The sequence below is a fragment of the Sciurus carolinensis genome, chromosome 13, assembly GCF_902686445.1.
Source record: "Sciurus carolinensis chromosome 13, mSciCar1.2, whole genome shotgun sequence".
In the NCBI taxonomy this organism is placed as follows: Eukaryota; Metazoa; Chordata; class Mammalia; order Rodentia; family Sciuridae; genus Sciurus; species Sciurus carolinensis.
Genome location: NC_062225.1, coordinates 45,198,252 through 45,226,129, shown reverse-complemented (window position 1 = coordinate 45,226,129; position 27,878 = coordinate 45,198,252). Strand labels below are relative to the sequence as shown.

General features: G+C 32.9%; 2 protein-coding genes across 12 annotated transcripts in view; one reads left to right on the top strand and one right to left on the bottom strand.

Moving 5' to 3' along the window:
* The window catches only part of Vrk2 (VRK serine/threonine kinase 2), a 207,763-nt gene that overhangs the window by 99,323 nt on the left and 80,562 nt on the right, over positions 1 to 27,878 (top strand). For 4 of the 9 annotated variants that reach the window (XM_047523380.1, XM_047523382.1, XM_047523381.1 and 1 more), the window contains one exon: positions 5,844 to 6,216. The exons of 2 other annotated variants lie outside the window; for them this stretch is intronic. In XM_047523380.1, coding sequence (XP_047379336.1) covers positions 5,844 to 6,188 — 345 coding nt within the window. In that variant the 3' untranslated portion in view covers positions 6,189 to 6,216. Of the gene's footprint in view, positions 1 to 5,323; positions 6,217 to 27,878 lie in introns of those variants that run through there. 3 more of the 9 variants (XM_047523386.1, XM_047523384.1, XR_007104758.1) reach the window with 2 other exon arrangements.
* Positions 5,685 to 27,878, bottom strand: part of Fancl (FA complementation group L) — a 64,980-nt gene continuing 42,786 nt past the window's right edge. The window contains exons 9-15 of one of the 3 annotated variants that reach the window (XM_047523387.1): positions 11,242 to 11,392; positions 9,024 to 9,107; positions 8,726 to 8,771; positions 8,531 to 8,612; positions 7,671 to 7,787; positions 6,534 to 6,605; positions 5,691 to 6,283 (exon numbers count right to left, since the gene is read on the bottom strand). In XM_047523387.1, the coding sequence (XP_047379343.1) occupies positions 6,248 to 6,283; positions 6,534 to 6,605; positions 7,671 to 7,787; positions 8,531 to 8,612; positions 8,726 to 8,771; positions 9,024 to 9,107; positions 11,242 to 11,392 (588 nt within the window). In that variant the 3' untranslated portion in view covers positions 5,691 to 6,247. Of the gene's footprint in view, positions 6,284 to 6,533; positions 6,606 to 7,670; positions 7,788 to 8,530; positions 8,613 to 8,725; positions 8,772 to 9,023; positions 9,108 to 11,241; positions 11,393 to 27,878 lie in introns of all 3 variants that reach the window. The other 2 variants (XM_047523388.1, XM_047523389.1) reach the window with 2 other exon arrangements.

Genomic DNA, 27,878 nt, shown 5'->3' with positions numbered 1-27,878 from the left:
TTATGTTAAGTAGGTGCCCCAACACTTGGAGAATACATTTCTCAATTGTTATGTCATCTTATTGGATAGTTTCCATTACTGTAATATATGACCCTCTTTGTTTCTTCTGATTTATTTTTGTCCTTTTATTACTTAATGAAACAGGAATGTTACATTTCCAGTTGTGATTTTGAATTCATCTATTTTTCCCCTTTAGTTCTGTTTTTCCTTTTGATTTTATGCCATTATTCGGTGCATACAGATTTAGGACTGTTATATATTTTTAGCAACCTGTTCTGTTTATCATTTTGAAACATCTTCTGTATGTTAATACTTAAATTCTACCTTGTCTACTTTAACAGTTCCAGTCTTGTGATTAGTATTTACACAGTGTACCCATTTGTCCTTTTATGTTTAATCCACCTGTCTTGTATTCATGTGTCCTTTCGTAAATAACATAGTTAAGTCTGGTTTTTCTGTAAAATCTGACAAATACTATTTATTGATCCATTTCTGTTCAATGTAATTATTGAGAATAGTTGTGTTTAATTCATGATCTTGACACTTGCTTTCTTTATGCCCCACTTTTTCTTTGTCACTTTTGACCTTCTTTATTTTGCACTAATTTGGGAATTTTTCTCTTTTAAGCTTTTTAAACTATATGCATTAGACTTTTTAACTTTTCAGTGGTTACTCTAGAGCAAGGGATCAGCAAACTATGACCTGCATGCCAAATTCAGCAAACTTCCTACTTTTTTAGTTTTATTGAAAAACAGAGATACTCATTCTCTTACTTATTGGCTATGACTTTTGTCATGCTCTGCTGACTGAGCTGAGTAATTGCAAAAGTCCCCCCTCCAAACTAAATTATTAAAACTTATAAGTTTTCAAATCTTACCTCTAGAGCAACTAATAGGAATATGTGAACCACATATATAATTTTAAGTCTTCTCATACTCACATTTTAAAACATAAAACAGTTAAACATACTCTAATTAAACCAATATCCAAAATATTATCATGTATAAAATTGAGATATTTGACCCTTTTTCCATATTATCTTCAAATTTTGATTACTATTTTACATTACCAGCACATCTCAGTTCCTATTAGCCATACTGCAAATGTTCAAGTTATATTAGATAGCACAGCTCCAGAAATTACACTATGCACATTTAACTTATACCATAATCTGCCTTGACTTATTAAACAAGTTCACGATTACAGTGTACTGCCATTTACTCCCCATCCTTTGTCATATTGTTATATATTTTGTTTTACATGAATAACAAATTCCATAATGCTTATTATTATTGATCTAAACAGTCATTTTTCTTTCAATGAAATTTTAAAAAGAGACATAAAGGAAGAAGAAAGGATTGGAGATATAGCTCAGTCATAGCTTTAGCAATGTAGCTCACATTTCCCTAGCATGTGTGAGTCCCTGGATTCAGTTCCCAGTAAGCCCCAACACACATACACATAGATACATAAAATAATTAGATGTCTTAAACAGCTTAATATTTAGTTATTAGAATTCACATTATCAATAGATCTGAGTTTACATTTTATATCATTTCTCTTCAGTGTAAAGAATTTCCTCTCATCAGTCTGACAGTATCCTTGTTTTGATTTTACTTTTTATTAGTGGGGGGAGAGCTAGATTTATATGTCATTTCTGCATTTAAAAAATATTTTGATCCCTAGCCATGCAAGGGAAAAATCATAATTTATCCTGAATTATAGACTGAGAAATTACAAAAGTAATCTAGAGAGTTCCTATGTACCCTTAATCCAACTTCCCCCAATGAAAACATTTTATATAACCATAGTAGAATTTTCAAAACCAGGAAATTGACATTGGTATAGTACTGTAATAAATTATTAATATATATAATTATAATTAGTGTAATAGTATTTGAAAGATAACTATTCAGATATCACCAATTTTTCTACCAGACATCACCAATTTTTATGTTCACCAAAGTGTGCAAGTTACTAAGAGGTTTTATTACATGTCTGGAGTAAACAACATAACCACCCTACAATACTGTTCTAGGACCACAAATCCTTTGTGCTGCTTTGTAGTGACAACTTTTCCTTATTCTTAAACCCTAGATAGTATTAGTTTGTTCTACATCTCTTTAGTTTAGTAATATTGAAAATGTCATATGAATCATCATTTTTATTCAGCACAATACTGGAAGTCTTAGTAAAAGCAACCAGATAAGAGAAAGAAATATAGGACACAAAACTGGAAAGGAGGAAGGCCAGTTGTCACTTTTTATAGATGCCCTGCTCTTACACATAGAAAACACTAAAGACTCCACCAAAAATCTATTTAAAATGAGTGAATTCAGCAAAGTTGTAGGATTAAAAAAAGAGTATATAAAAATCAAAAGCATTGCTATATGCCAATAGCCAATTATTTGAGGTAGAAATTCCTTTACAGTAGCCACAAAAAATTAAATACCATGGAATAAATTTAGCCAAAGAGATGAAAGAACAGTACAATAAACACTGGAGAGAAATCGAAGAGGATACAGTGATGGAAAGCTACCAGAGGAAATTGGTACCAAGCAGAGGCATTGTTGCTATGACTATACGTTGGATAATGTAGACAGGTCTTAACTATTGGTTTGCTGAAAGTTTGGAAAAATTTGGAGAAGTGGGCCAGAGAAAGCCTTGAATGCTATGAGCCAAACTTAATGGTCAGGTGATACTGATGAGTGCTCAGAATGCTGATAGAAATGATGACAGCGAAGGCTACACTGATGAGGTTTCAGATGGAAATGAGGACTCTATTAGCCATTAGATGACGGGCTCTACTTGTTTCACTGTACCAAAAGAATTTAAATGCATTATGTCCATGCAGTGAGACTTTGTGGAAGACTGAGTATAAAGGTAACAAGCTAGTTTATCTGGCTCAGCATTTAGGCAGCAGCATGAATATTGTTGGCTGCTTTTAGCCAAATTCACCATGAGACTCAAGAGCAAAGAGGAGCAGAGCAGAAAAATTTGGAAAACTTGGTGTTTAACCAGAGATAGCATATTGGTGCTGCCAACAAGGATGCAGCTGCTAAAAAGAGATGAGTGCCATTAAAAAGAAGTCATGTACTTAGCACTGGGATAACAGGAAAGATGCTTTGACAGCATCTTGTGAATCAGCAATACCCCATACATTGCAGGTTCAAAAGTTTAAAGTGTAAATGCAAAGAGTTGTGGTTAAGAAGAGAGTCCCCACCCCACCCACCCAGAACCACCTTGGTGTCATCTCCATAGGAATCATTTCAGCCAGCAAGACACTCAGAAGCCACTGCTGCCATGGTTCAGGTGGGATCCAGTACAGCTCATGTCAGCAGCAGACCCTGGCATCGTCCATGTGGTGATGTTGCGTGCCTTAGTTGTGGAATCATGGAGGCTTTCCACCAAGATTTCAAAGGAAAGCTGGGGAGGCCAGGCAGTGTGGGACAGGGCCAGAGACCCTGCGGGCATCTCCTAACTGGGTGATGTATGAAGCTATGAGAAGCCAAAGCCACAGCAAGGATCTATGGATTGGTATCAGTCATGAAATGGAAGTACTCATCTACTACATCTACATCTACTACATGAATTTTTTTCATGCCTTAACTCCTCCTCCTCCTTCTGAGATCCAAAGGTATTTTAGAATAACTTTTTCCCAGGCAACTGAGTCACTTTATTTTTTTGAACATTTTATCTTGTTTGGATGTTTTCTTTTGCCTGACCTCTAATTAACTGTAAATTCAGCTATTAAACTTAGGGAATTTTTCCTTTTCTGCATTTTTCATATTTCTGCTAGTATTTCCCTGTTCACCATGTTTAATTTTTCTTGAAGTCCTTGAACATATTTATGCAGATGTTTCATAGTCCTTGTTCAATAGTTCTATCTGAACTGATTTTTTTCCTGGTTATGGTTTACATTTTCATGCATTCTATATGTAGCAAAGTATGTTTGTGTACTGAGAACTGTGGATCCTATGGTCAGATTTTACTGTAGTCCTTTCAAGAGTTTTGAGTTCGTTCCAGCAGTTAATTTACTGGTGGTTCAACTTGATCATGTCATAACTTTGCTTTAGGCTTTTGTGGCCTGGTCTAGAGTAAGTGTAATTTAAATTGTAGACTTTCTGAAGTCTGGATTATTTCCTTTCCTCAAATATCTTAGTCTTGTTAGTTTTAGATGCCTCCTAAGTGCTTCATATCTCTGTTCTGATTTTATCATTTGTATCATGGGTTTTTAAGACAGGAGAGCATGATACCCATTACTCATGGCCAGAGAAGTGACACTGATATTTTCCAAGCTCCCCAATTGTTTTTAATGTGCATTCAAGGCTAAGTAACTGGTCTAATGAAGGGTTTCTTGACAGCACCATTGGTTTTTTTGGGCTGGATTTTATTTTGTTGGGTAGCTGTCCTTTATGTTGTAGGATTTTCAACAACATTCCTAGTATTCATCCCCTAGATGTCAAAAGTACCTCCTCCCAGTTGTGGTAACCCAAGATGTTTCTGGAAATTATTAAATGTTTTTGTCTTGACCTATTCAACTGTTTTTATGCAAAAGCATCCATAAACAATACATTTTTTAAAAAATGGATGTAGCTATGTTCCAATAAATCTATTCAAAAAAGTATACAGTGGCAATTACTGTCAACTTCTATTATAAACTGTCTTTCCCAATCAGACCTCAGTAGAAAAAAGACAACAGGTGATTTAATTCTAAGAGCACCTTCCCATTTGATGTTATTTGTTGGTGCTGAAAATGAAGGGATTCGGTTACTCCATAGACGGTTCTTGAAATTTTAGTAGCTTGATTTCTAACTAGATGGAAATACTTCTTTTACATGTAAGTTATATGTAAATGTTGCTTAACTAAAAAGTGATTCTCAGCCCTTAGAAATATGATTGGAAGGCACAGTTCTTTGAGAATGATTTACAGTGTACTGGAATACTTATTTACTTCTGTTGTCTCTAGTGAATAAAGCCAACAGGACTTAGGAAAACTGCATTAGTATATAACTTTGTTAGCTCTCAGAGAAGGGTAGTTTTAAGTTATCTGTCTCTCAACTAATTTGTTTCTTTTTAATAGGAAAGCTAGAGTCTTCAGAACATCTCTTTTTTGTTTCTTGTAAATTATGTAGAAATCCTTTCTGACTGTCTAAAATTTTGGATCCTGAAAGTGATTTTTTTCTGGGGTGGGGGAGATTTTCTGAAGGGTGGCAGTTGAGAGATTGAGCTCATACTGAAAAATGATGGTGTTGCAGATGTTTCTGAATGAAAATAACAAGAAGATTAAAGTATTTCTGCTTTGTTTTATAAATGGAATCAGGAGAGGGCAATCCTGAGATCACTAAAGAAGAAAAACAACTCCTCCTGACTTTCAGCCAGTTTCGTAGTGAGGAAAGAACTGATTCCTGAGGCTCTGACCCACATGAATGATGGTGCAAGCACTGAAGCAGCTTCTCAAATTGTATTTAAGTAACCAGTTAATTTAATATCTACGCAGTGTGTCTGTTTGGGCTTTACAACTTTGCAACAGTCGTGTCACATTATCCACTGTGAAGTTTTCCTGGCATGTATACTTCACTCAGTAAATAAAGCAGGCATCATTTGACTTGCCAAGACATGCAAAAGGTTGAGAATAGTGACAAAATGCTGACCATCTTGCCCAGAGAATTGTTTTTATATTCTGTATGTTTAATTATACACTATTTAATGAAATGGCCTATTTGTTTTAAAGAATCACCCAATGGTTCTGATTTGATTAAATTTTATTTGGCATTCTTACAGAATATACAAAACACACAAATAACTGAATCTAACAAAATATATATGTATTTTTTCCATAGGAAGGCAGAAAGAGAAGACAAAAATATCGTGAGTCTTCAGAACTTCTGAATGAAATAAACACTTTCCCCCCAAAATCTAGCTATGTGCAATTCCCAAATTCATTTTATGAGCCCTATCAAAATTTTACCAATCAAGATATAATCAGCAAGTCAAGATCTCCTCCTTGGTATACATGTACTTCCCCAAATGGTACAGGGGTCACAGACTTAGAAAGTTCTACAGGACTCTGGCCTGCAATTTCCCAGTTTACTCTTAGTGAAGAAGCAAAGGCAGATGTATATTATTATGGCTTCATCATACTTTTCCTTCTGATATTAGTATGTCTTGCTTTATATGTTCTCTGAAGATATCAAATAAAATCCTTTAATAAAGTTTCTATTTCTTCATAGAAACATTTCTTATTTCAGGGTTTCCTTCCAGACATTTTCAAGGTAATTGGCTTAAAAAAAAAAAAAAAAAAAAGAATATTTTTTAAAGTTTGTGAACACTAAAGAAATTCTTATACTACATGTCACTATACAGTTTGGGACATACTTTTCTGATGTTTCAAGTAAATTAGGAAATTTAGAAAAGGAATTCTTGGAGAAAACTTTCCTTACCAGGTAAATAGAGAATAACATGTTTCAAAAGTTCTAGATAAGCTGATATTCATAAAAGGCACATTTTATGCATTGTGATAATTTGCTTACCTTACTACAATATGGACATTCACCAAAGATGATGTTAAAACTCTGTCTACTAGTGAGTAGTCCTCTCAACCACTGAAGATTTTTAAAAGAAGCAATGTCAGCATGATTACAGATACTGCAAAAATATTTCTCAGTATATTCTATTTTTATTCCAGATGATTAACCTTCCTAATTGTTTTATTAGAGTAAGGAATACATTTCAAGCCCTAGGTTCAATCCCTAGCACCACCAGTGGGGGGAGAAAAGATAAATTTTTTAAGCCAAATACCAGATTATTACTAATTTGAATAACAAGAAAAAAATTAACATGGACTAGTCTGAACCACTGGTTTATAAGCCCCTTTGATGAGAGTTATACTTTCTCTAGCCTCAAAGATAATGCATAGACGTTCCTGGGGTTCACACACCTTCCCTAACTCCATTTATCAATACAAGAACTCCTGCCACAAAAAATCACATAACCTTTCAAAAGTTTAGTCTCACTTGTGGTCTTAATCACCAAGACTAGATTCTAAACCCACTGATTACAAGTATAAGGCAATTTTTAAAAGTTAAATTTCTTGTTACAAAAGCATATGTTTCCTTAGAATTCTATAATTAGACCTGATATTTTATGATTTTATGTAACAAATTGATGTTTGTCCCTACAGTCTTTATTGGTAAAGTGCACACAGTACCAAATGCTATCTTCAACCACAAAAAATGGGATTGTTCCATTTCTTCTATACTTAAGTACAACCTGAAAAATAAGGTACTCTAGCCATGTGTTAATTCCCTCATTCAGTGCTGCCACCATCCCCACCAGGATAAATCTACAGAGCTTTGCACTGTGGTAACATTTACAGAAAGATTCTAATGTACCACCAATTTAATCTGTTATGCAAAATAAGCTAGTCCATAAATACATTCTGGATAGATTTTTCTCCCTTCTTGGATACTTTAAGCATTTCTTCATTTACTAGTAATTATGATAAAGAAATGAAAGCATACAAGCAGCTGAATAAACTGGTAAAAGGAGTTAAGGGCAAAAAAGGAGATCACGAGTGAGTAAACAAATTTGTTCATGTATTTCAAATATGCACACTTTCTATGCTGTATTAGCTGAAAATAAGTCTTGCTGTTATTTTTTAGTTTTACCTCATATAAGCATATTTGATGGAAAGGCTGTCCACACTGGGGATTACCACACACTTGATCAGGAATGTTACCATCAAGTTGATAGGCATAACAAATTCCACAATCCATAGTAAAGTCCTTCAAAAGAAAAGTATTTCTATGCATATTTCTTTACAATGCATAATGTAAGATTAGGAAAAATAATACATACACAATATTAAATTTTTATATAAATGTTCAATATATGCTATATTGAACATTTAAGCATTAAGTACATTAAGGCACTTTATTTAGAGTATTTCTTTTTTCATTCAAATATACACTGATGTACCAAATTTCACTTTTTGGCTGTAGGGATTTTCCCCATATGCATGAACATGTCTGTATAGTTTGTAAAGACAGGCATGGACATCATCTAGTGATTAATAAGCTTCAAAATCTTATAACTACAGGAAGAAGAAAACCATCATCACCACTTAGTATTCTACAACCTTAGTAGCTATGTAAAAATCAATTTTTTATCTTTACAATAGTAAAGATAAAAATTTTTTTAAAAATATTGCCATCCTTCATAAATACTTATATCAAGTTAATTCAAACTATAAAACATCCAAATATCTCATTAGCTACTTCAGACTTTTCCCTTTATTTTTAATGATAAATGCCTGTCAATCACTCTGCTGGTAAAGGCCATGAAAAAAGTACATTTTAAACCATTGAAGGTTAACAAGTTCTTTGATATAACTGTTAATTTGTAGTTCAGAGGTCTGTGTTAGAACATTCTTCTAATTCCCTCCCCTTCAGCCTAATATTTCTGAGAAAAGCATTTAAATTTCATTTTGCAACACAATGTGGAATATCAAAGCACTGATAAAACTTACAGATTTTTCCAGGATACTACGAGCTGGAAAATCAATTTCTAAAACATCTTTCAAATTTTGTAATAGACTGTTTTCTGGATCCCTAAAAGCATGGGGGAAAAAAACAAAATAAAACACCACCATATACAAAACTTTTTATAAAACTTTAAAGTTTATAAAATCAAAGAAAAATAAATATATTGCCAAGATACTAACCACAAATGTATGTTCTGGCTCAGCTTAATTCCCAGGGGTTTTACCACTTCAAATATTAAAACAAAAAAATGAGTTAAATAATTTAGGGTTTTCTCCTCTCATTTTGCATAGCCACATTTGGTACAGAAAGTTGTTTCTGAACTATTTGATTTGAAAACCTAAATCATACACAGTGTGTTAAATAAAAGCATATAATTTCATTTAAAATAATTACTATTTCTATTTTAGAATTTTATACTTAACAGTGGTATCCAAGGATTTTATGATTCTGTTACAAAATATTTCTGAGTTCTGATACCATGGTCAGCTCCAAGAAAGCAGCATTCAGGAAGCATAGTAGGATGCCTGGGGTCTACCTCTATATTTATGGAAGCATTATTTCCTAGAACAAAGGAAGATTAAAGTTTTCAGAAGTGGAATAATTCATTGAGCCAACCAAGACATCAGTCTAACTGCCAATTTTATTGTATACCCAAGTAAAGATTAACAAAATGTTTTATAAAAAGAATCAGTAAAGATTCAGGGATTTCAAGTTTTAAAAAACAGTTAATTCATAAATATAAGTAAGTTGGGATTCTGGTCAATTCTGTTACAGAAAAGTTTTAGTAAATATAAGTGTAGGAAGTGATGATCTAAAAATTATTTTTCATGGCTTTCTTTAAAAGTTTACATTTTACAGAACTATGGTCAAATGTGAAAAGGCTTGTAATACAATAAAAGGTACATGTAAACATGTTTAAGTTCAAGCTTTGTGAAATTTATATAAACATTCTCTGAATTCTTCGCTCCATGTGAAGCCCTTGTAATTTAACAAAGGATTCAACGCAATCAAATGGAAAAGTGAAAAACAAGCTATTTCGCAAACTCTAAGAAAAATCTCTTTCTACCTGGCCCTGGATTCAAAGTTTTAACTGGAGTATAGTAAAAGCTCAAAAATTTTGCTGCTGCTGGGGGCATAGCTCAGTTGGTAAAAGTGCTTGCCTCACATGCTCAAGGCCCTGGGTTCAATCCCCAGCACCACACACACACACACACACACACACACACAAATTTTACTGCTACTTTGTGAAGGTATACAGTATGAGATCAATTTCAACTTCATTTTTATAGTAAAAACATCTTAAATTCTACATAATCTTATATAAGCCTTTTACCAAAGGTTGCAGTTACAAATACAATTACAAATCTGACAAAATGTAATCAAGGTAAAAAATGTAGTCATTCAATGAGAAAACTAAAAATTCAAAATTATCTTTAATAGCTATCTATTTCTTAGATAGCCATATCTTCTACTAATGGCTCTTCACTTAAATAATGGCTGTATTAATGAATCTTTCAGTTTATTTGTCTAAAACTTGGCCCAATGCAACAAATCAATGCCTGAAGGCAGGGTGGGGCAGCTAAAGGTAAATACAGAGACAGTAACTAGGCTGTTTATGTTGAACAATAACAAATAAAAAGTACATAGTAAGAGTAATTATTTTAATAGGGCCACGAAGGTAATACATTATTACATTTCTTTGAAGGAAATATTTTCATAATATTTGTTCATAAATATGTCATAATTTGGTTAATTCCAAATTAAATACTATTAGAATTTTTCAAACTAGAAAAATAACAATACTATTAGAGAATTATGCAATTATTCTTTCTTCTCATAAAAACATCAATTCTTACTCCATGCCCTAAATAACCAACCTGGTAGAAAGTATAAAAATTGCTCACTAATTTGGACATGATTCACACTAGAATTTCAAAATATGCAAATATATAAGTATGTGTCTTTCAAACATGTCTTCCAAAAACATACCTATTTAGACAAGGAAAGAGATAAATGGGTAGATTAACACCAGAAATGGCATTTAATGTGGACATAAATATATATTTATAATTTCTATAATTTTGAGAAAGACTGAAGTCTAAAATTGACTGACTTCGAGTATGTTTGCTCACAATGGAAATGCATACCATTTTATGGTTAAGAGAATATGATAACATAAGAATTTTATAGCTGTACTATATCTAACTCATTAACTTCATGTGATTATCATAAAGAAAATGCTTAAAATGTATTCAGTTCTTGTGCCTTCTATTCACTCTTCAATGGCATGGTCCACTTCAGGTTCTTTTACCTACTTCTATATTTTTGTCAGTATTTCCAGACTTACACCAATCTTGTCTAAATTTCTCAACTTCATTATTTCCTATACAGGTTTTTCTTGTTGTTCTAAGTAATGTGTATTTTTTAATACCCTCCACTATCGATGCTTATAAAAAAAAAAAAAAAAAAACACTCTCAATGTCACCCCCACTGGAGCATTACCTTTTATAATGAAACACTTAAGTACCTGCCCTTTTCACCTGTAATATATTTGAATATGTAGTTATAAAAGAAATCATAGTTTCCTACAAAGTTTCGTTATGATTTCAAATGTCATCTTTAGATTCATTTTCATAAATGATATAAAATAAAACCAAAAATCTAAAAATAAAATCTGTAATCCTCTTTTCCCTACCTAATGCAATTCTGCGTGCTGTTGCACTCCGTGTAGGTTTTTCTGGCTCAAGTACCCAGGTCTTCTCATCAATTTCATCCATAACATCCCAGAATGCCTTCAGTGATTCTAATGCTGCCAAAAACTGACTATGAATGCTTATTAAGGAGCCCTGTGAATAGATGAAAGCTGAATAAGTTATGTGGCACACTACCAATAGGAGATAATCTTTCACTCAAAATACCTCAATTTAGAAATTTTAAGCTATTTCATTTCAGCTAGAAGGTGGACTCCAACAAACAAATCAGCTCTCCCTGTGTTAATCTCTTCACCTCCACTAGCTTAACAGAATTCTTTTTACTGTCATTAGACTATATCCCACATTAGTATTATGACATACTGTATATGTGGAATAGTAATTACTAACCTACAACTTTATTAATGTATACCATATATCTAATGTATTGTGCATAGAGTCTATATAATTTTAGTATGAAAATGTGCTATGAAATGAAGTCACTGCAGCACTGTCTTTTTATTATAAAACTATCATTCTGTTAAACTCTTAAACATCATTAGGAAACACCTTTGCAGTTCTAATTAGGCAAAAAGTATGAAAAAGGTTTAACATATTTTTAAAGTATTCAGATAAACTATGATTTAAATTTTAGTCCATCTGGATTTGATTTAAGATATTAATCCTTTATGGGAGTTAGCTTAGATAAATTTTCACTAAGAGCCATCACCAATTTTTAAGAAGTTTATATTTTTACTTTTTCTTTCTTTTTTTTTTTTTTTTTGGCAGTACTATGGATTGTGCCCAGGGGGCACTTTACCACTGAGCTATATCCCTGTTCCTTTTACATTTTGAGACAGAATTTCACTAAGTTTGGTGAATCTGGCCTTGAACTTGGGATTCTCATAGTCTTGGTCTCCTGAGTCACTAGGAATACAGGTGTGCACCCGCATGACCATCTTTTAAAAAAAGTCAAAGTCAATGTTAAAATAATGTGGTATGGGGCTGGGAAAACAGCTCAGTTGGCAGAGTACTTGCCTCGCATGCACAGGGTCCTGGGTTCAATCCCCAGCACCACAAAATAAGAAGAAGAAGAAATGTTTAAAAGACAACTTTTTCTAAGTAGTTTTTATACAAACAGTAAAATGATTTGAAAAGCATTAAGGGCTGTATTTACTGTTTTAAATAAGCAAAACACATAATTAAAATAGTATAAATGTACTAGGCAAAGGTGACACAAGCCAACAATGCAAGAATAAGACTGTGTAAGAGAAAGTAGCCACTTCCTACACATGTATCTTACTTCCATGTGCTTAAGGAAAACTCCATGCTTAAGGAAAACTTCTATCAAGGTTTATAGAAAAACAGCTCTAGTAGGAACTAGAGCTTAATGTCTGAAAATAATCTTTTAGGACACAAAGGGTAAAATGTCTGTTCTGTTCTGGTCCATCATACCTACAAATTTGGACAACAGAATGCAGCAATCAGAAAACTTAACTTCCCAAGTAACTAGTATTTAAATTGGAATAGCAGTGTCTTTTCCTTTCTCATTCTCTCCATCTATATACATATACATGTATTTAAAATCTAGTGTTATTTAATACCCCTCAAAAATGAAAAAGTTTTCATAATGTTTTATTTGAAAGTATATCCAGGTATTGTCCATTTCTCTTATGTGCAGCTACAAATAAAATTGTAACTGCATTTTGAACAGAAAATAAGACACTTTAAAATAAGAAATGAGCCAATAACAGTAAAAAAAAAAAATGAGAAAATAACATCAAAAAAAGGAAACAGTCCTCAAACTAGAGGTCACTTGGTAATTATAGAAAAAGTGCATTTTAAATACTAAAAGTCATTGTCAGATTTCATAAACACACACATACCATAAATGACAAGGAATAATATTAGCAAAAACTAGTTATACTTAAGTATTTTACAGGGAGATGAATTGTCTAAACTATTGTTTCAAAATAAAATTAGCCAACTCATTTTGTAATATAAGCAGTTTCATATCTCACAAAAAGTACCATGCTATTTTAAGATTTACTTTTTTGGCCAATTTGCAATCTAAAAAATAAAATGAAAAATGAATCAAAGAAAATGTTCAGAAATGGGTGAGAACACCAATTATAAGATAACATTAAGATGCAACAAAACAAAATAAAAAAGCATCAATGACTATGTAAAACAACCTGAGCTCTCATACTACTTACTGGTGGGCATGTAAAATGGCACCAACTGCTTTTGGAAAAATTTGGTAACTGCATTCCCTTTAAAAACTGAACATATCCATATCTTGTAACCTAGCAAGTCTAATCTAAGAGCAGTGAAAAGATAAGTCCATAACAAGACTTCCTAGAAAGCTCTTTGCAGCTATATTCCTACAATCCCTTAATGAAACTGTATTCCCAAGAACCCAAAACTAGAAATAGTCCAGATGCCCATCAAGAGAAGAAAGGATAAACAAATCCCAGTAAATTCAAGTGATGGAGCACTACTCAGGAATAAAAAAGAGCAAACTATTAATATATGTCACAACATGAGCAAATTTCAAAACTATGCTGGGTGAAATAACCCTATGTACAAGAAGAATACATAATATATGCTTATAGGAAGTTTGGAACAGGCATAATTTAAGTTATGGGGAAAATATCAAAATAATGGGGATTTACTAGAAGGGATAGGACTCTGGGATGGGGATGTTATACATCTTGAATATGGATTGCATAGGTGTGTCCATTTACTAGGTTAATAGTATACTTCAGATTTTTGCATTTCATTGTTTTCAAATCGAACAAAGTTAAAGGGTTTGCATGCTGATATATTTTAGAGAAAGTGTTCTAATACCTGCAAATTATTTTGGAAGGCATTAAAAATCAGATGGCTTTATGGATAGAGGGATGGATAAATGTGAAGATATGTGATTCAATAAGTACAGTAAATATTAACTGTAGAACCTAAGTAGTGGCTATATGGGTATTCATCAAATTTTTTCAAGGTTTCTGTATATTTGAACATTTATAATAAAATATTAAAAGGGAAATTAATCTTAAAAATATTAAATTATATAAATTATGCATGAGTTATTTATAATTGAGAAAATTAAAATTACTTTTCTAGGTCAGGCTATGAACTGATTTGTTTCATTTTTGCAAATATTTAATAATTAGCCTTTTAAAGTAAATTTTTAAGTCTACATAATTAACTTCTTAAATCTATATACAATTAGATAGTAAACTTGCAATCATGTCTTCCTAGGGAAAAAGCTCATTCTCTAAGTAAATTATAATCTTTGAAATGTTTATGACAGGCATTCTTAATCACACAATCTTAAGAGGATTAAAAAAATATAGAGAATATAAGAAGTTATATTCTCTTTTTAGTAAAATTTAGCCTTTCCTTCAACTATGAATATAGTCTTTGAAAACCCACTGAAATATTATCAGTACCTCTTTCTCTAAAATAAAAATCATACAGGAATAACTTAAGAAACTTACAACACTAATATATATTCTACATGGACATTCCTTTTCAATTGATCTTAGTTCAGGGCAGCCTTTGGCACTAGAACTTTTAAAAGTTTCCCCAGTGATTCTAACATGCAGACAAGGTTGAGAACCACGGTGGAACAATGAATAGCCATGCTTGTTACAGTTTAAATGGTCCCAGAGTCAGATTTGCATAAGATTCAGGCAGTCCAGCCTGTAAGGAAAAAAGCATCCTTCAGAACATTTTCATCATAACTTTAATAAGTAATATTTTATTTCTATAATAAATTTTGGGGTATTAGGGATAAAAGTGGAATTTATTTTATAAAATAAGACCTTATCAAAGAAAATGCTTTATCTTCAACTGAAAATGCTCAATTTTTAGCCATATTCAACAAACTGAGTCAAGCAATGAAGAGCTAGTCTTCTTTTACACAAAGTAATATAAAATTAAATAAGTAAATACTACATAAATGAATTCTGTCCTAATATAGTTCAACTCAGCAAATATGAATAATGTGTTTACCAAGTGTTATTCTCTATGCTAAATACTGATGATGTTAAGAACATAGAGCCAGGCATAGTGGCACATCCTGTAATCCCAGCCACTTGCGAGTCTGAGGCAGGAGGATCACAAGTCCCAGGCCACCCTCAGCAACTTAACAAGGCCTAAAAGTAACTTAGCGAGATCATGTCTTAAAATAAAAAAGTGCTGGGAATGTAGCTCAGTGGTTAAGTGTCCCTGGGTTCAATTCCTGTTACAAAAAAACGGGGGGTGAGATTTGTTGGTCAAGATCATAGACTGTAGTCAAATCTCAAGACACATTCATAGCTCCACCACTTACAATTGCATCTTGCTCAGCAAGTTAGTTAATCTCTTTTACCTTCTTGTGTAAGCTTTCTGTCACTATAATAAAGTACGTGTGTCATTAACTGTGTTAGTCATCTTTTTGGAGGTTTTTGTCCACAGATGGCTGGCTCCATTACTCTGAAGTGAGGCAGAATATCATGGCAGAATGGAGTGGCAGAGAAAAGCTGCTCAGCTTATAGCAGTAGGAAAGAAGGGAAGTGGGGAGGGGCAGCAGGGACATGATAAAGTGGCTGAGGGCACATATCCCAGTAACCATGGTCCCTATGCCCAGTTTCCACCACCTTCCAGCAGTCTATTCAGTTATCAATGATTAATCCACTGATGAGGTCAGAGCCCTCACAATACAATCACCTCCCCAAAGCCCCACCTCTGGACACTGCTGCACCAGGGACCAAGCCTTCAGCACATGAGCCTTGGGGGAACATTACAGATCCAAACCGTATCATTATCAAGTGCAAAGGTTTATTTCAGTTCACAGTTCCGCAGTTTCCAACTCAGGATCAGGCAAACTCATCACTTCTGGGCCTCTAATAAGGTGCCAAATGGCAGTGGCAGGGAGCATGTGGTAGAAACAAACTGTTCACCTCACAGCAGGGAAGCAAAAAGGAACAAGCCTGGGCCCCAACAATTCCCATCAAGGATATGCCCCCAGTGGCCTAAGGACCACCAGTAAGCCCCACCTCCTAAACAGTGCTGTCCTGGGGACCAAGCCTTTAACCCATGGGTCTTTGGGGGGACACTTATCCAAATCACAGCAGTTCTATAATATGGAAATAGTGTTACTGAGATAAGGTATAGAAAACACTAATTGTTTAACATATAGTGAATGTTTCAATTTTGCAGTCATTACTGTAAGACATTATTGTAAGTTCACAGCCCAATAAAAAAAATAGCAAACAGGAAAATAGCTGTACCATATTAGGCAAAAGATTGTTACCCTTAATATATAAAGGATTATTGATAAAATCAATAAGGAAAATAGAAAAAAAACAGGAATAGAAAAATGGGGGATAATGGGGCAATTCCCTAAAGACAAAATATGCATGATCTAATAAAAAATTTTCAACCTTGTGAGTTTAGACATTATTTCTCTAATTACAAAGCTTCAGGGTAAGCAAAGGAAATTAGAGAAGTCTCAGGGTGAGAAGATGATGGTGAAAAAAAGTTCGCTGGATAGGGAATATGCATTTTCTGAAGTTGCCGTTCCTTCGATAACAGCTCAATCCCATAGTTTGGTTCTTTTCTTACCAGACTCTCATTATTAGTTACTACTTTATCACAGAATCCCAGTAAATAGGCAAGCATTTTGCAGGTCCTATGAGACCCTGATCCATGACCTTAATCCACTCCAGAATAATCAATAGTAGTCTTGTTCTCAATATGTTCCAATGACTTTATTCCATTTCTTCATTAGTTCCTGGTTAGTATGGGTAAAAAAAAAAACAAACCAATCCTCTTTATATTGACAATTTTATTTTCTTCTTTGTTCTTTTGATTTTCTACAATAACACATTATTTTTATAATCATAAAAAACCCTAGGTAAAACAAATAAAAGGTTAGATAGCCGTCCTTTCATTTCATGATATATGTAATATACCAAAAAATATGTTAAGTCAATAAAACTAATAGGACTATGTTGAGGTCTCTGATACAGGGATAAAAGCACCCAGGTCATAAGAAAGTTACAGCTCTAATCTTGAGGGTAATGAGGTTTTTGAAATATACTTAGCCTCTCTCTAAAGCTTTAAAACTGCAATTATATATGTAGGTGTGCAATAGATAACTTATAAGGTAACTTCCAGCTCTAAAAGTCAAGAATTCTAAATAGAACTGTTCAAAAATCCATAAAGTAGATAATGCTTTCCACTTAAAGTACCTATATTGCCTTTTAAGATGTCAATTACTATAATGTACTCCCATTTATTTCTAATTCTCATTTATAAACAGATTTTGTCAAATTATATATAAATACATATCTATTAAATATAATGTATATTTGATCTACTGTAGTCATTTCCTCTTCATCAAAAGAACTTTCATATCAAAATATCGGCTTTTAAATAAAAATCAAAATATTTAGATTACATTATATTTATGGTCCCCATGTATTAAGTCAAAATGTATTATGTAACTATTATTTTATAAAATATAAAGCAAAAACTGTAATCTCCCAAAACACTGAATTGTTGAAATAGGTTTAGGACCGCAAATTTCTAGCAGGAATAGCAAAGCAATTATATGAACTAAATGTACTAAAGACCCAAAATTTATATTCAGAACACTGTGACTAATGAATTCACTAACCAAGGGGAAATGTCATGTTTATTGTACATATATACAGTACTATGATTAAAAGAAATTAATAAAAGAAAAAAGACCCCCAAAAATGAGAAGACAATAGAAATCAGCTATAGAAAAAAGATCAAGTAAACCCATACATATAAGGCTGAGTGTCCAAAATAACAAACTCTCACAGAGAAGAAAAGTAGCCCATAATCCATGATCATAATACAACAGCCTCAAGACTGCTGGTGTGGTAGAAGAGGGACGCAAAACAGACCATTTTTTAAGACACCCACCACAAAAATATTACAAATTTTTTAAAAGAGGAAACATTATAAGAAACTTGGAGAATACAAAAGGTTAAAAAGGAATAGCAACCACAAACATTTTACTTCAACTGTCCCAAAAGGTTTGCAACAAAGGTTTATGTTCAAGACCAACCACGATAGATTTTTTTTTTTTTTTTTTGTCTATTTTAATGTGGAGTTCAGCTACAGCAGAAAAAAAGAGATAAGAACTAACAAGAGAAATTGGGAAATTGCCTCTAAAACATCACATGCACAGGGCACACTTTAACAGGGAGCTATTCTCTGATAGAGTGTAATCTTCCTACAGTGAAAAACAAAGGTCAAAAGAATATAAGTATTACTTTTTTTGGGAACAGGGTACTGCAGACTGAACCCAGGGCACTAAGCTACATCCCAACCCTTTTTATTTTTTATTTTGAGACAGGATCTCATTAAGTTCTTAAGGCCTGGATAATTTTTGAGTCTGGTCTGAAACGTGATCCTCCTGCCTCAGCCTTCCAGGTTGTTGGGATTACAGGTGTATGCCACTGCCAAAATATTACTCTTCAAGTCGTTAGCACCCAGCTAAAGTATTACTTACTCTTAAAGAAAAATAAAGACATCTCCAAATGATTTGGAAAAAGCAAGTATAAAGATATTAAGAAATCATTCCAATATGGGGTTCACTTAAGACTCTTAGTGAGATTCTCTGCACCTAAATCAGGCATCTGATATATACTGCCCTGTATATAGGCTTTGCCATGAAAAAAAAATCTTTATTTGGGAGTCCTATGTTGATTCACTAAAATTTTTTGAACATAGACAACTGAAAACATTTCTCAATCAACCATCCGTTTGGTATGTCTTTTGCATTTAAACCTTGAGATCATGAACCATTAGAAAGCTGTCTATAAAAATAAAAAAATAACTAAAAAAGAAAAAAGGAAGTTTTGCTGGCCAAAAGTCATCAAATCAAAACCTTAACAGAAAACTAAAAGGCTTATTCTACTTCCTGAATAGTTTTACAATTCCAAAACTATCCACTCTTCCAATGTCCACTTGGGCTATTTTTGCAACACTTGCCAACTGTCACGCTAGAACATGTACATGAACCAAGTATCCCAAGATCTGAGCAGGATAAAGCCAGGTTGGTTACTTTGTTCATGTTTAATAAATAAACTATATCATTATTAAAAACCTTAAAGGTTTCACATTTTATAATCATTATTTATGAAGCATAATAGAGAATTTTTCTTACTAGCTCCATGACTGCATGTTGTACCACTAGTGAAACAGGTATGTGATCTGGTTTTTCTTACCATGTCATCAGTTCATTGATGAATTATTTATGTTTAGATCCAAACTCTCAAAAATATAGTAGTACATATGACTGAAATGCTAACAAACCTTTACTTTCATTCTACAAACTAGGTGTAAATACAGCTAAAATGTTAGTGCCTACAGCCCAATGTTAAGTTATAAAGATGTCAAAATTTTTCCAATTGTGGTTACAAGTCAAAAGTAGTTGATAGCAACTGAAGAAGATTACAATTTTCTGGGGTCAAGGATATCATTTTACAGAAGCCTAGTGCAGCCTTTGATTTATAAATTGATTTTAAAGAAGGTCTGCCAAATTTAACAGTTTAGGAAGTCATATATAGTTACATAGAATTTGTTCAATCCTGAAAAACAAGTCAAATAATCAAACAGCAAATATCAGGATTTTTTTTTTAAAGGTGAATTTCTAGGCCATAAGTATGAGTGCTGTATTTAGAACACTGTCCCTATGCCATATTTATCAGTAGCATATGACAATGACAATTTGAGTGTGAGATCCCTTTGGAAAACAAACCCTGAGACAAAGGCTTATGTGAGGACAGTTTTTTGGAAATGAACTTAGGGAGTAGGGACTGGACAGGAGGAAAAGCCAAAATAAGGGTGTGTTTTCAGGCCAGTCACTATGCTCAATGGTGGCTTTGCAAGAAACTGTAAAGAAAGTTCCTTAGAATTCCTATACCAGAATTAGAATTCAGGAACATTTATTTCCTGCTTTCCATTATCCACTGGTCAAACTGCCTTTAGGACGATTAATTTTCTCACATTTCCAGGTTTGCATACATATGTGTGCCTAGTGGCTTCCACAAGTACTCTTGGTCACAGAAAGAATCTATTTGAGAATGGTAAAGCTAGCTGGGATGTTTTGTTAAGACATACCACTATGAAGTTGACTGAAGCAAAGTAGCCAGCCCACAGAGTGTTGCTAAAGAAGTGAAGTAGGGAGCAATTATCTGACACCTAGCCAAAAGGTCATCAGGCATATGAGAAGTTCAATTCTGAGTTAAGTAAGCATATTTTGGAAAACTTTTTTCACAAAAATTCAATTTATATACAGCTTTCATGGTCATAAAAGGGTTAGCCTTAAGAAACTAGAAAATATGTCTATATAAAACACCTCCCATTTTGGGTTTTCTTGAGCTTTGAGAGTTCTTTACCTATTCTTAAGACAAGTACGTTATCAGGTATATGAATTGTAAATAGTTTCTCTTAGTCTGTGGCTTGTTGTTTCATTCTCTTAACAGTATCTTTCAATAACAAATTTTTAATTTGTGATAAAGTCCAGTATTGTATTTCATGGTGTAATAAGAAAATTCTAAACCTAAAGCTGCGCACACACGTTTCTTCTAGAAGTTTTGTAATGTTAAGTTTAACATTAAGGTTCTGACACATTAGGAACTAATTTTGATACATGGCTTAAAGTTGTTCTTTTTGACACACAGATTATTGTTTCATCACCATTTGTTGAAAGGACTGTCCTTCCTGTATTGAAATGTCCTTGCATCTGTGTTAAAAACAGCTATCTATATATGAATGAGTCTATTTCTAAAATTCTGTTTCAGTGACCTGTATGTCTACCTTTTTGACAGTATCACATTATCTTGAAAACAGTAGATTTATAAGTTTTTATACCAGATAGGGTTAGTCTCCCACATTATCCTTTTTTAGGATTATTTTGATTATTGCATAGGTCATTTGCATTTCATATGAATTTTTAAATAATTTTGTCAGTGTCTAAAAAAATGTCCAAATTTTTTATTGGGATTACACTGAATCCACAGAAAATTTGTAGAGAACTGACTTCTTAATAAAACTCAATCTTCCAACCCATAAATATTTCTCTCTCCTTTAATTTAGGCCTTTAGGCAAAACAAATGTGCAGGCACTTCAACAAAGATATGTGGATGAGAAATAAGCACATGAAAAGATGTTTAACACCACTGCTCATTAAGTAAGTGTAAATTAAAATCACTTTTGAGAGAGCATTAAATACTGATTGCAGTGACAAAAATGAAACTGACTGACCATACCAAATGTGAACAAGCATGTAGCTGAACAAGAAGCCTCCAACATGACTGTTAGGAATGGAAAACAGCACAACCAGCTCAGAAAATAACCTGGCAGTTTCTTACAATGTTAAAAAGATACACCTCCTTTACCTCCTATGTTATCCAGCTACTACTCTCCTATGTATTTGCCCCACAGAAATGAAAACATGTTTATATGACATGTTATATTACACATTTACATGTTCATGACAACTTTATTTGTAATAGCCAAATCCTAAAAACAACCCATGTGCACATCTACAGGTGAATGGAATTTATGTGGTACATACATAAATACTTAGCAATAAAAAAGAATGAACAATATTATATGCTATAAGATGACATAATTCTAAGTAATTATATTGAAAGAAATGTGACATCAAAAAGCACAAAAATTATGTAATTTCTAGAAAATGCAAATTAATCTAGTGATAGAAAGCAGGGGGACTGGGGAAGAGTCAACAGAGACAGAAAGAACAGGAGGCAGGGACTTCAAAAGGAAAGGACACTTGGGTGTGTCAAAAATGTTTATTATGTGGATTGTACAGATGATTTCATGGGTAAATATTTGTTAAAATGCACCAAACTGTACACTTGAGTGTGTTCAGCTTATTATATGTCAATTATACCTCAATAAAGCTGTTTTTTAAAAAATTCTGATTTCTGGATAGTAATGGATTTACATAGCAAGAGCTCCTTTATAAGGCTGGGGAGATAGCTCAGCTGGTAGAGTGCTTGCCTCGCAAGCACAAGGCCCTGAGTTCGATCCCCAGTACCACAAAAAAAAAAGTTCCTTTATAAGTTTTTTTTTCCCCAAAAAATTAGGAACTTAAAAGCAAATATAGAAAAATAAAAGCAAATATAGAACAAATATATCAATATTCCTTATAACAAGGATAAAGAAGGCATAAGAGTCATAGTTCAAACACCATCACTAAGAGAATGAAATTATATTGCTTTTATATATCTATGTCTATAACTTTTAAATATCTATAGAGATATATAAAATGTGAATATATTGGAGAAGAAAGGAAGCAAGATATATATGGGAACTACGATGTTAGCTATTCCCCCATAACTGTTATTAAATTACGTTAAACTAGGAAAGCACTTAAGCAGGAAAGTGTGAACACTGCCAATCTCAAAATGTAACGCTTATTATCTTTAAAAGCATTTTGTTACTTTTATAATACCTGAAGTGAAGCAATAATGTCAGTCACTTAACCAGATCTTACAGTATAATATCTTCATCTTAAGTACTATTATTTCCAGTATTTTAATAATGTTCACATAGTCCCAGAATATGATCTTTTGTGCTCTGATGACACTTAAATTAATAGCATAATTTTCTGGTACTTGCAACAGTTGCTTCCCATTCTGATTTTTTTATACTTCCCTTTAACACTTGCAGATAAATCCTCTAATAACCATTTTTACCTTTATCTTTGGGGAATTCAAAAGTCTCAACAGAATAAGGAAATATTAAAAATTAAACTTTTTAAAAAATTTTAACAATGATTGCAATATTTCTAATCAGATATCTTTAAAGAGATGATAAATCTTCTAAATACTCAGTTCATTTGATCTTACTTGCTTCATTGATGATGTTCTCAACTCTTTTCTATAGATACATCTATAATTGAAGCTATTTAATCAAAAGGTGTTTGTTGTCAAAGCAATCCCCAAAAAACTTATCTCTTCAATACTTTGGTTATTTAACTGACCACTGATAATTTAAAATATTTGCTGTTTTTAATTCATGTGAAGAGGGTATCTCCCTGCAAAGCCAAATGAAACAATCACCTCATGTGTAGCCATCATGGAATGACTGCAGTAATTCTACTTTAAAAAAGAAAAGTCTGTCTAATGCATGTTGAATATAGATACTTTCATTCTGTCCTTAGTTATCCTCTATTGTAGACTATTTTTTAAACAAATCAAGCCAATTAATAAAAACATAAAGCAGTACAGGTTTTCATTCCAGTTAGGTTATATCAAATAAAGGGTGCAACTATGCCGCAGAAGTAGTTAGCTCTAATTTTTAATCATTCATACTAAAAACAATGAAATAAAAAACAAATGGCAACAAAAATCATCACTTCAAATAATGTTAAGACTAGCAGAAAATTTGTGTGTTGCTGACTGCCAACTTTATTCTCATAGCCAGAGCCAGGGAACTAACAGCAAATAGTGACATCATTTTAAAAATAAACAAACACTGTCCCAATGCTTCTACAATTAACCAACTCCAATATTCTGGTTTGGTCCCTATATCTATCTGCTAAATTGGTTTGGCTTCTAATATTCAACATCTCTACTATATCTTAGGAATCCTAAGAGATATTGGAATTAACACTTTTCCTAAGTGAATTACTTCTGTCTGCAACCTGCTGGACTTTATCTTTAAAATGGGCACTGATGTTTCTAAACAAACATTTTAAAACATAAAAATGCTCCCATGCACAAGCACATGAACACCTACACATTCCAAATTAACCCTTGGATTAAAAAAATAATCAAAGTACAAATAGCCTATCAATTCACCAGACGGAGTCTCTGACAGGAATAAAACCTGAGGTAGAGAAAGTTAATAAACAGTATGTGGGTTGTAATAAATTTGCTTTACTGATATTAAAATAATCTTGTTGAGTCCAAAAGTATTTTAAAATATAAATCATAGCATTAAAAAGTCATCTGTAAACTGTTATTATTTTTGTTTTACTTGGGACATCTGCTATGTACAAGTATTTCACTGACTTACTCAAAACAATTACGTTAAGTATTAGTTTGTCCAGGTATTAACAATGTTAACCAATAAAACCAAACAATACTTCTCTTAAATCTTTTATCTGTTAATTATACAATATACAGTTGTCTGCCACATCCACATAGCCTGGTGAGATTGGTAGTCATTTTTCATTAATCATCCCTATTTTATTATTATTTTTTTGGTACCAGGGATTGAACTCAGAGGCACTTGACCACTGAGCCACATCCTCAGCCCTATTTTGTATTTTATTTAGAGTCAGGGTCTCATTGAGTTGCTTAGCACCTCATTGTTGTGGAGGCTGGCTTTGAACTCATGATCCTCCTATCTCAGCCTCCCGAGCCACCGGGATTACAGGTGTGCACCACTGGGCGCAGCCCCATTTCATTTTGAACATCAGAAAATTCCTTGAGCTGAGCATGGTGGCCCACGCCTGTAATCTCTGAGGCTAAGGAGACTGAGGCAGAAATATCGCAAGTTCAAAGCCAGCCTCAGCACCTTAGTGAGGCACTAAGTAACTCAGTGAGACCCTGTCCTTAAATGAAAAAAGGCTGGGGTGTAGCTCAGTAGTTAAGCACCCCAGGATTCACTCGAAAGGAAAGGGAAAGGGAAAGGGAAAGGAAAGGAGAAAAGAAAATTCCTTGATGCTGCATATAAATGGAAACACTATCTTTAAAGTCTTAAAAGTATACATAACTCAATATATAGACAGACCCACTACTTGTTACTATGTATTTACGTGTATATGTATATACAAATACCTAATATAAATTTGTATAAACAGATATTATTTCTTTGTCCACATGAGCTCTATTTTATTAAGAACTCACCAATGCACATAACTCCTTTTATTATTTTGTACATCTATATATAGCACTTTCCAATTAAAAGTACTTTCATTCACATCTCAATTTACTCCTATACATGCAATCTATGACAAACTATTTTATTATTTATTTTATTTTTCCTATTTTATTATTTCCTTCTTTTTATAAAGTTAAATAAAGTATATATGATCACAAACTGGTAAGGAGAGAAATAGGATTTCATCCAAAAGTTTAGATTTTGTTATGCTACAGTGGTCTTGCAGAATAAACTATGAAGCCTACCATAAAGGTCTATAGTAAGGTCTGATTTATTAATATCAACAGGTAAGAGATTTAAAGTATAACTTAAGGTAGTAGTAAAGGCATCTGACAACCTGTTTCATAAAACTAGTTTCTTTGGATCTTCAAATTCACATTAAGAATTTGACCATTTCACAGAACTAGCTCATGTGTTTACAATTACAGATCTCAAATCCACAAAGCTTCAACTGGCTTTGGTAATATTTGAAATTTACTGAAATTAGAGTGTTATCTTCTTCCTTAATCTGACATGTAATTGACTGACTGAGATTTAAAGTCATATATCCATTTGCCCACTAAAAACACTTACTCAGATCTGTCACAGGCACATGGGGTTGAATGAGTTATACAACTTAGAAAACTAAGTAAATGAAAAAGTAAGATAAATATTAACTCTAGGAATAATAAAACCAGGGTGTTTTTTCTTTGACAAAAGAAAAAAAATATAGTTAACAACATATTGTTTGCTTGCATAGTATATAAAGTCAGAATAATATAAACATTGAATGTTTATGTCAAAATTACAATGTAATTATTGATAAAGAACAAGAGGTTAAGAAGTATGCCTGTGTACAGAGAAAGCAGCCAATTCTTTGGGAAACTGATAAACAATGCCTGAAACAAACAAAAGTTAGCATAAATATAAGAGAATATAATAAATTATAATACTGCCATTGTTTGAAATCTCAAGTAGCTCCCCAAGGCCCCTGTGTCAAAGGCTCGATCCCCAAAGTGGTGTTATTGGGAGGCAGTAGAAACCTTTAAGATATCTTAGGCAGGGTTGCCTGCTCTCAAGAGGGGATAATGGGACTCCAGTCCTGTGCTCTTTCTGTTTTGCATCTGGCCATGAGGTTAATGATTTTGCTATACCATTAACTCCCTCCAAGACACTGCCCCACCAGAGGCCTAAAAGCAATGGGTCTACCAGGGATTGATGCATTCAAAACCATGAGCCAAAATAAACCTTTATACTTTGTAAGTTCATTACCTCAGGTATTTGTTACAGTTACCAAAAACTGACCAACACAAACACTAAAATGATCAGGTAACAGTCAAAAGTTATTGACCCTGGAGAAAGAAACAGATGGGAAGGAGGCCACAAAATGCTATTTTATCTAAGAAGAAAAAAGAAATAAAGGGGCTGAGAGTGGACCTGAGTGGCAGATTGCTTGCCTAACATGAACAGGAACCTTGGATCAATCCCTAGCGTTGTGCAAAATAAACAAAAAAAAAAACCAAAAAGCCTTGATAACCTGGTTCTTTTAGCTATATTCATGTATAACTTTGATAAAATTTAAATTTTTTAATTACTTGTCCACATTATGATTATAAACTACAAATATAATAAAAAGACTACATTCACAGTAGTAATAAAATTTTTAAAATACTTAGGAATAAATTCAGCAAAAACATGTACCTTTCGGGTTAAGAAAACCACTGCTATTATTAAAAGGAACTAAGTAAAAGATAAATGTAAACTAAATCATAATGAAAACCCAAGTGATTCTAATGATTATCTGGAATAATAAATGTACAGTTATCAATAATATTTTGAAAATGAATTTGCTAAATAATTGTTTTTAAAACTATTAGTCAGTGAGTTTCCAACTCTAAATAGGGCATTAAAGGTGATATTTTATTTTCTCAATTTTGACTACTAATATTTTCCTTTTTTTTCCCCTCTTTTAGAATGAATGCAGGGTACTTTTAAATAAATAAGTTATTGAAAAAAGGAAAAAATAAAAGCGATTATTTGGAGACTGAATCTAATAGAACTCATAACTCCTTCCCTCATACTTTTTCTATCATAGCACATAATCACAATAATGAACTTTCCTTCTTTTGATCCTTTTATCCATACCACTGTGGCAACAAGAACTAAGACTGTCAAGAAAGCAAAAGCATAGGTAATTAATCAATTTACGAGTAAACAAAAATCTAGTACTATGAGTTCTCTGACAGAGACAGCAAAAAATGAAATAAAATCTTGTTGTTCAAAAGAACTTACACAGGTTTCTCACAGTGGATAATTAAGTTTTGTTTGTGACCCCTGACATTGGGTTTGTTTTTAACCAAATTTAATTTTCTCAACATATCTGTAAAAGAAAAAAAAAATTCACATACATATGAACTGAGGCAAAGGACAGTCATGTGACTTGTTGGAAATTATACAATTAAGTCAATGGCTGAACTGTAAACAGAACTAAGGATACCCAACTGCTAGTCTGCTGCTCTAACTAATGGATCATGCTCCCTGCTATGTAATAGGACTGTTTCCTTTAATTACAAATTCTTCATTCACCATCAGATTATCAGCCAGAGGCTTTATCATTAGTTTTGCTCTTCTTCATTCATGGCACCATTCCAAGAATATCAGATTTCCATGATAAAGAAATATAAATACCACTGCTTACTGCATTATACCAGATCTG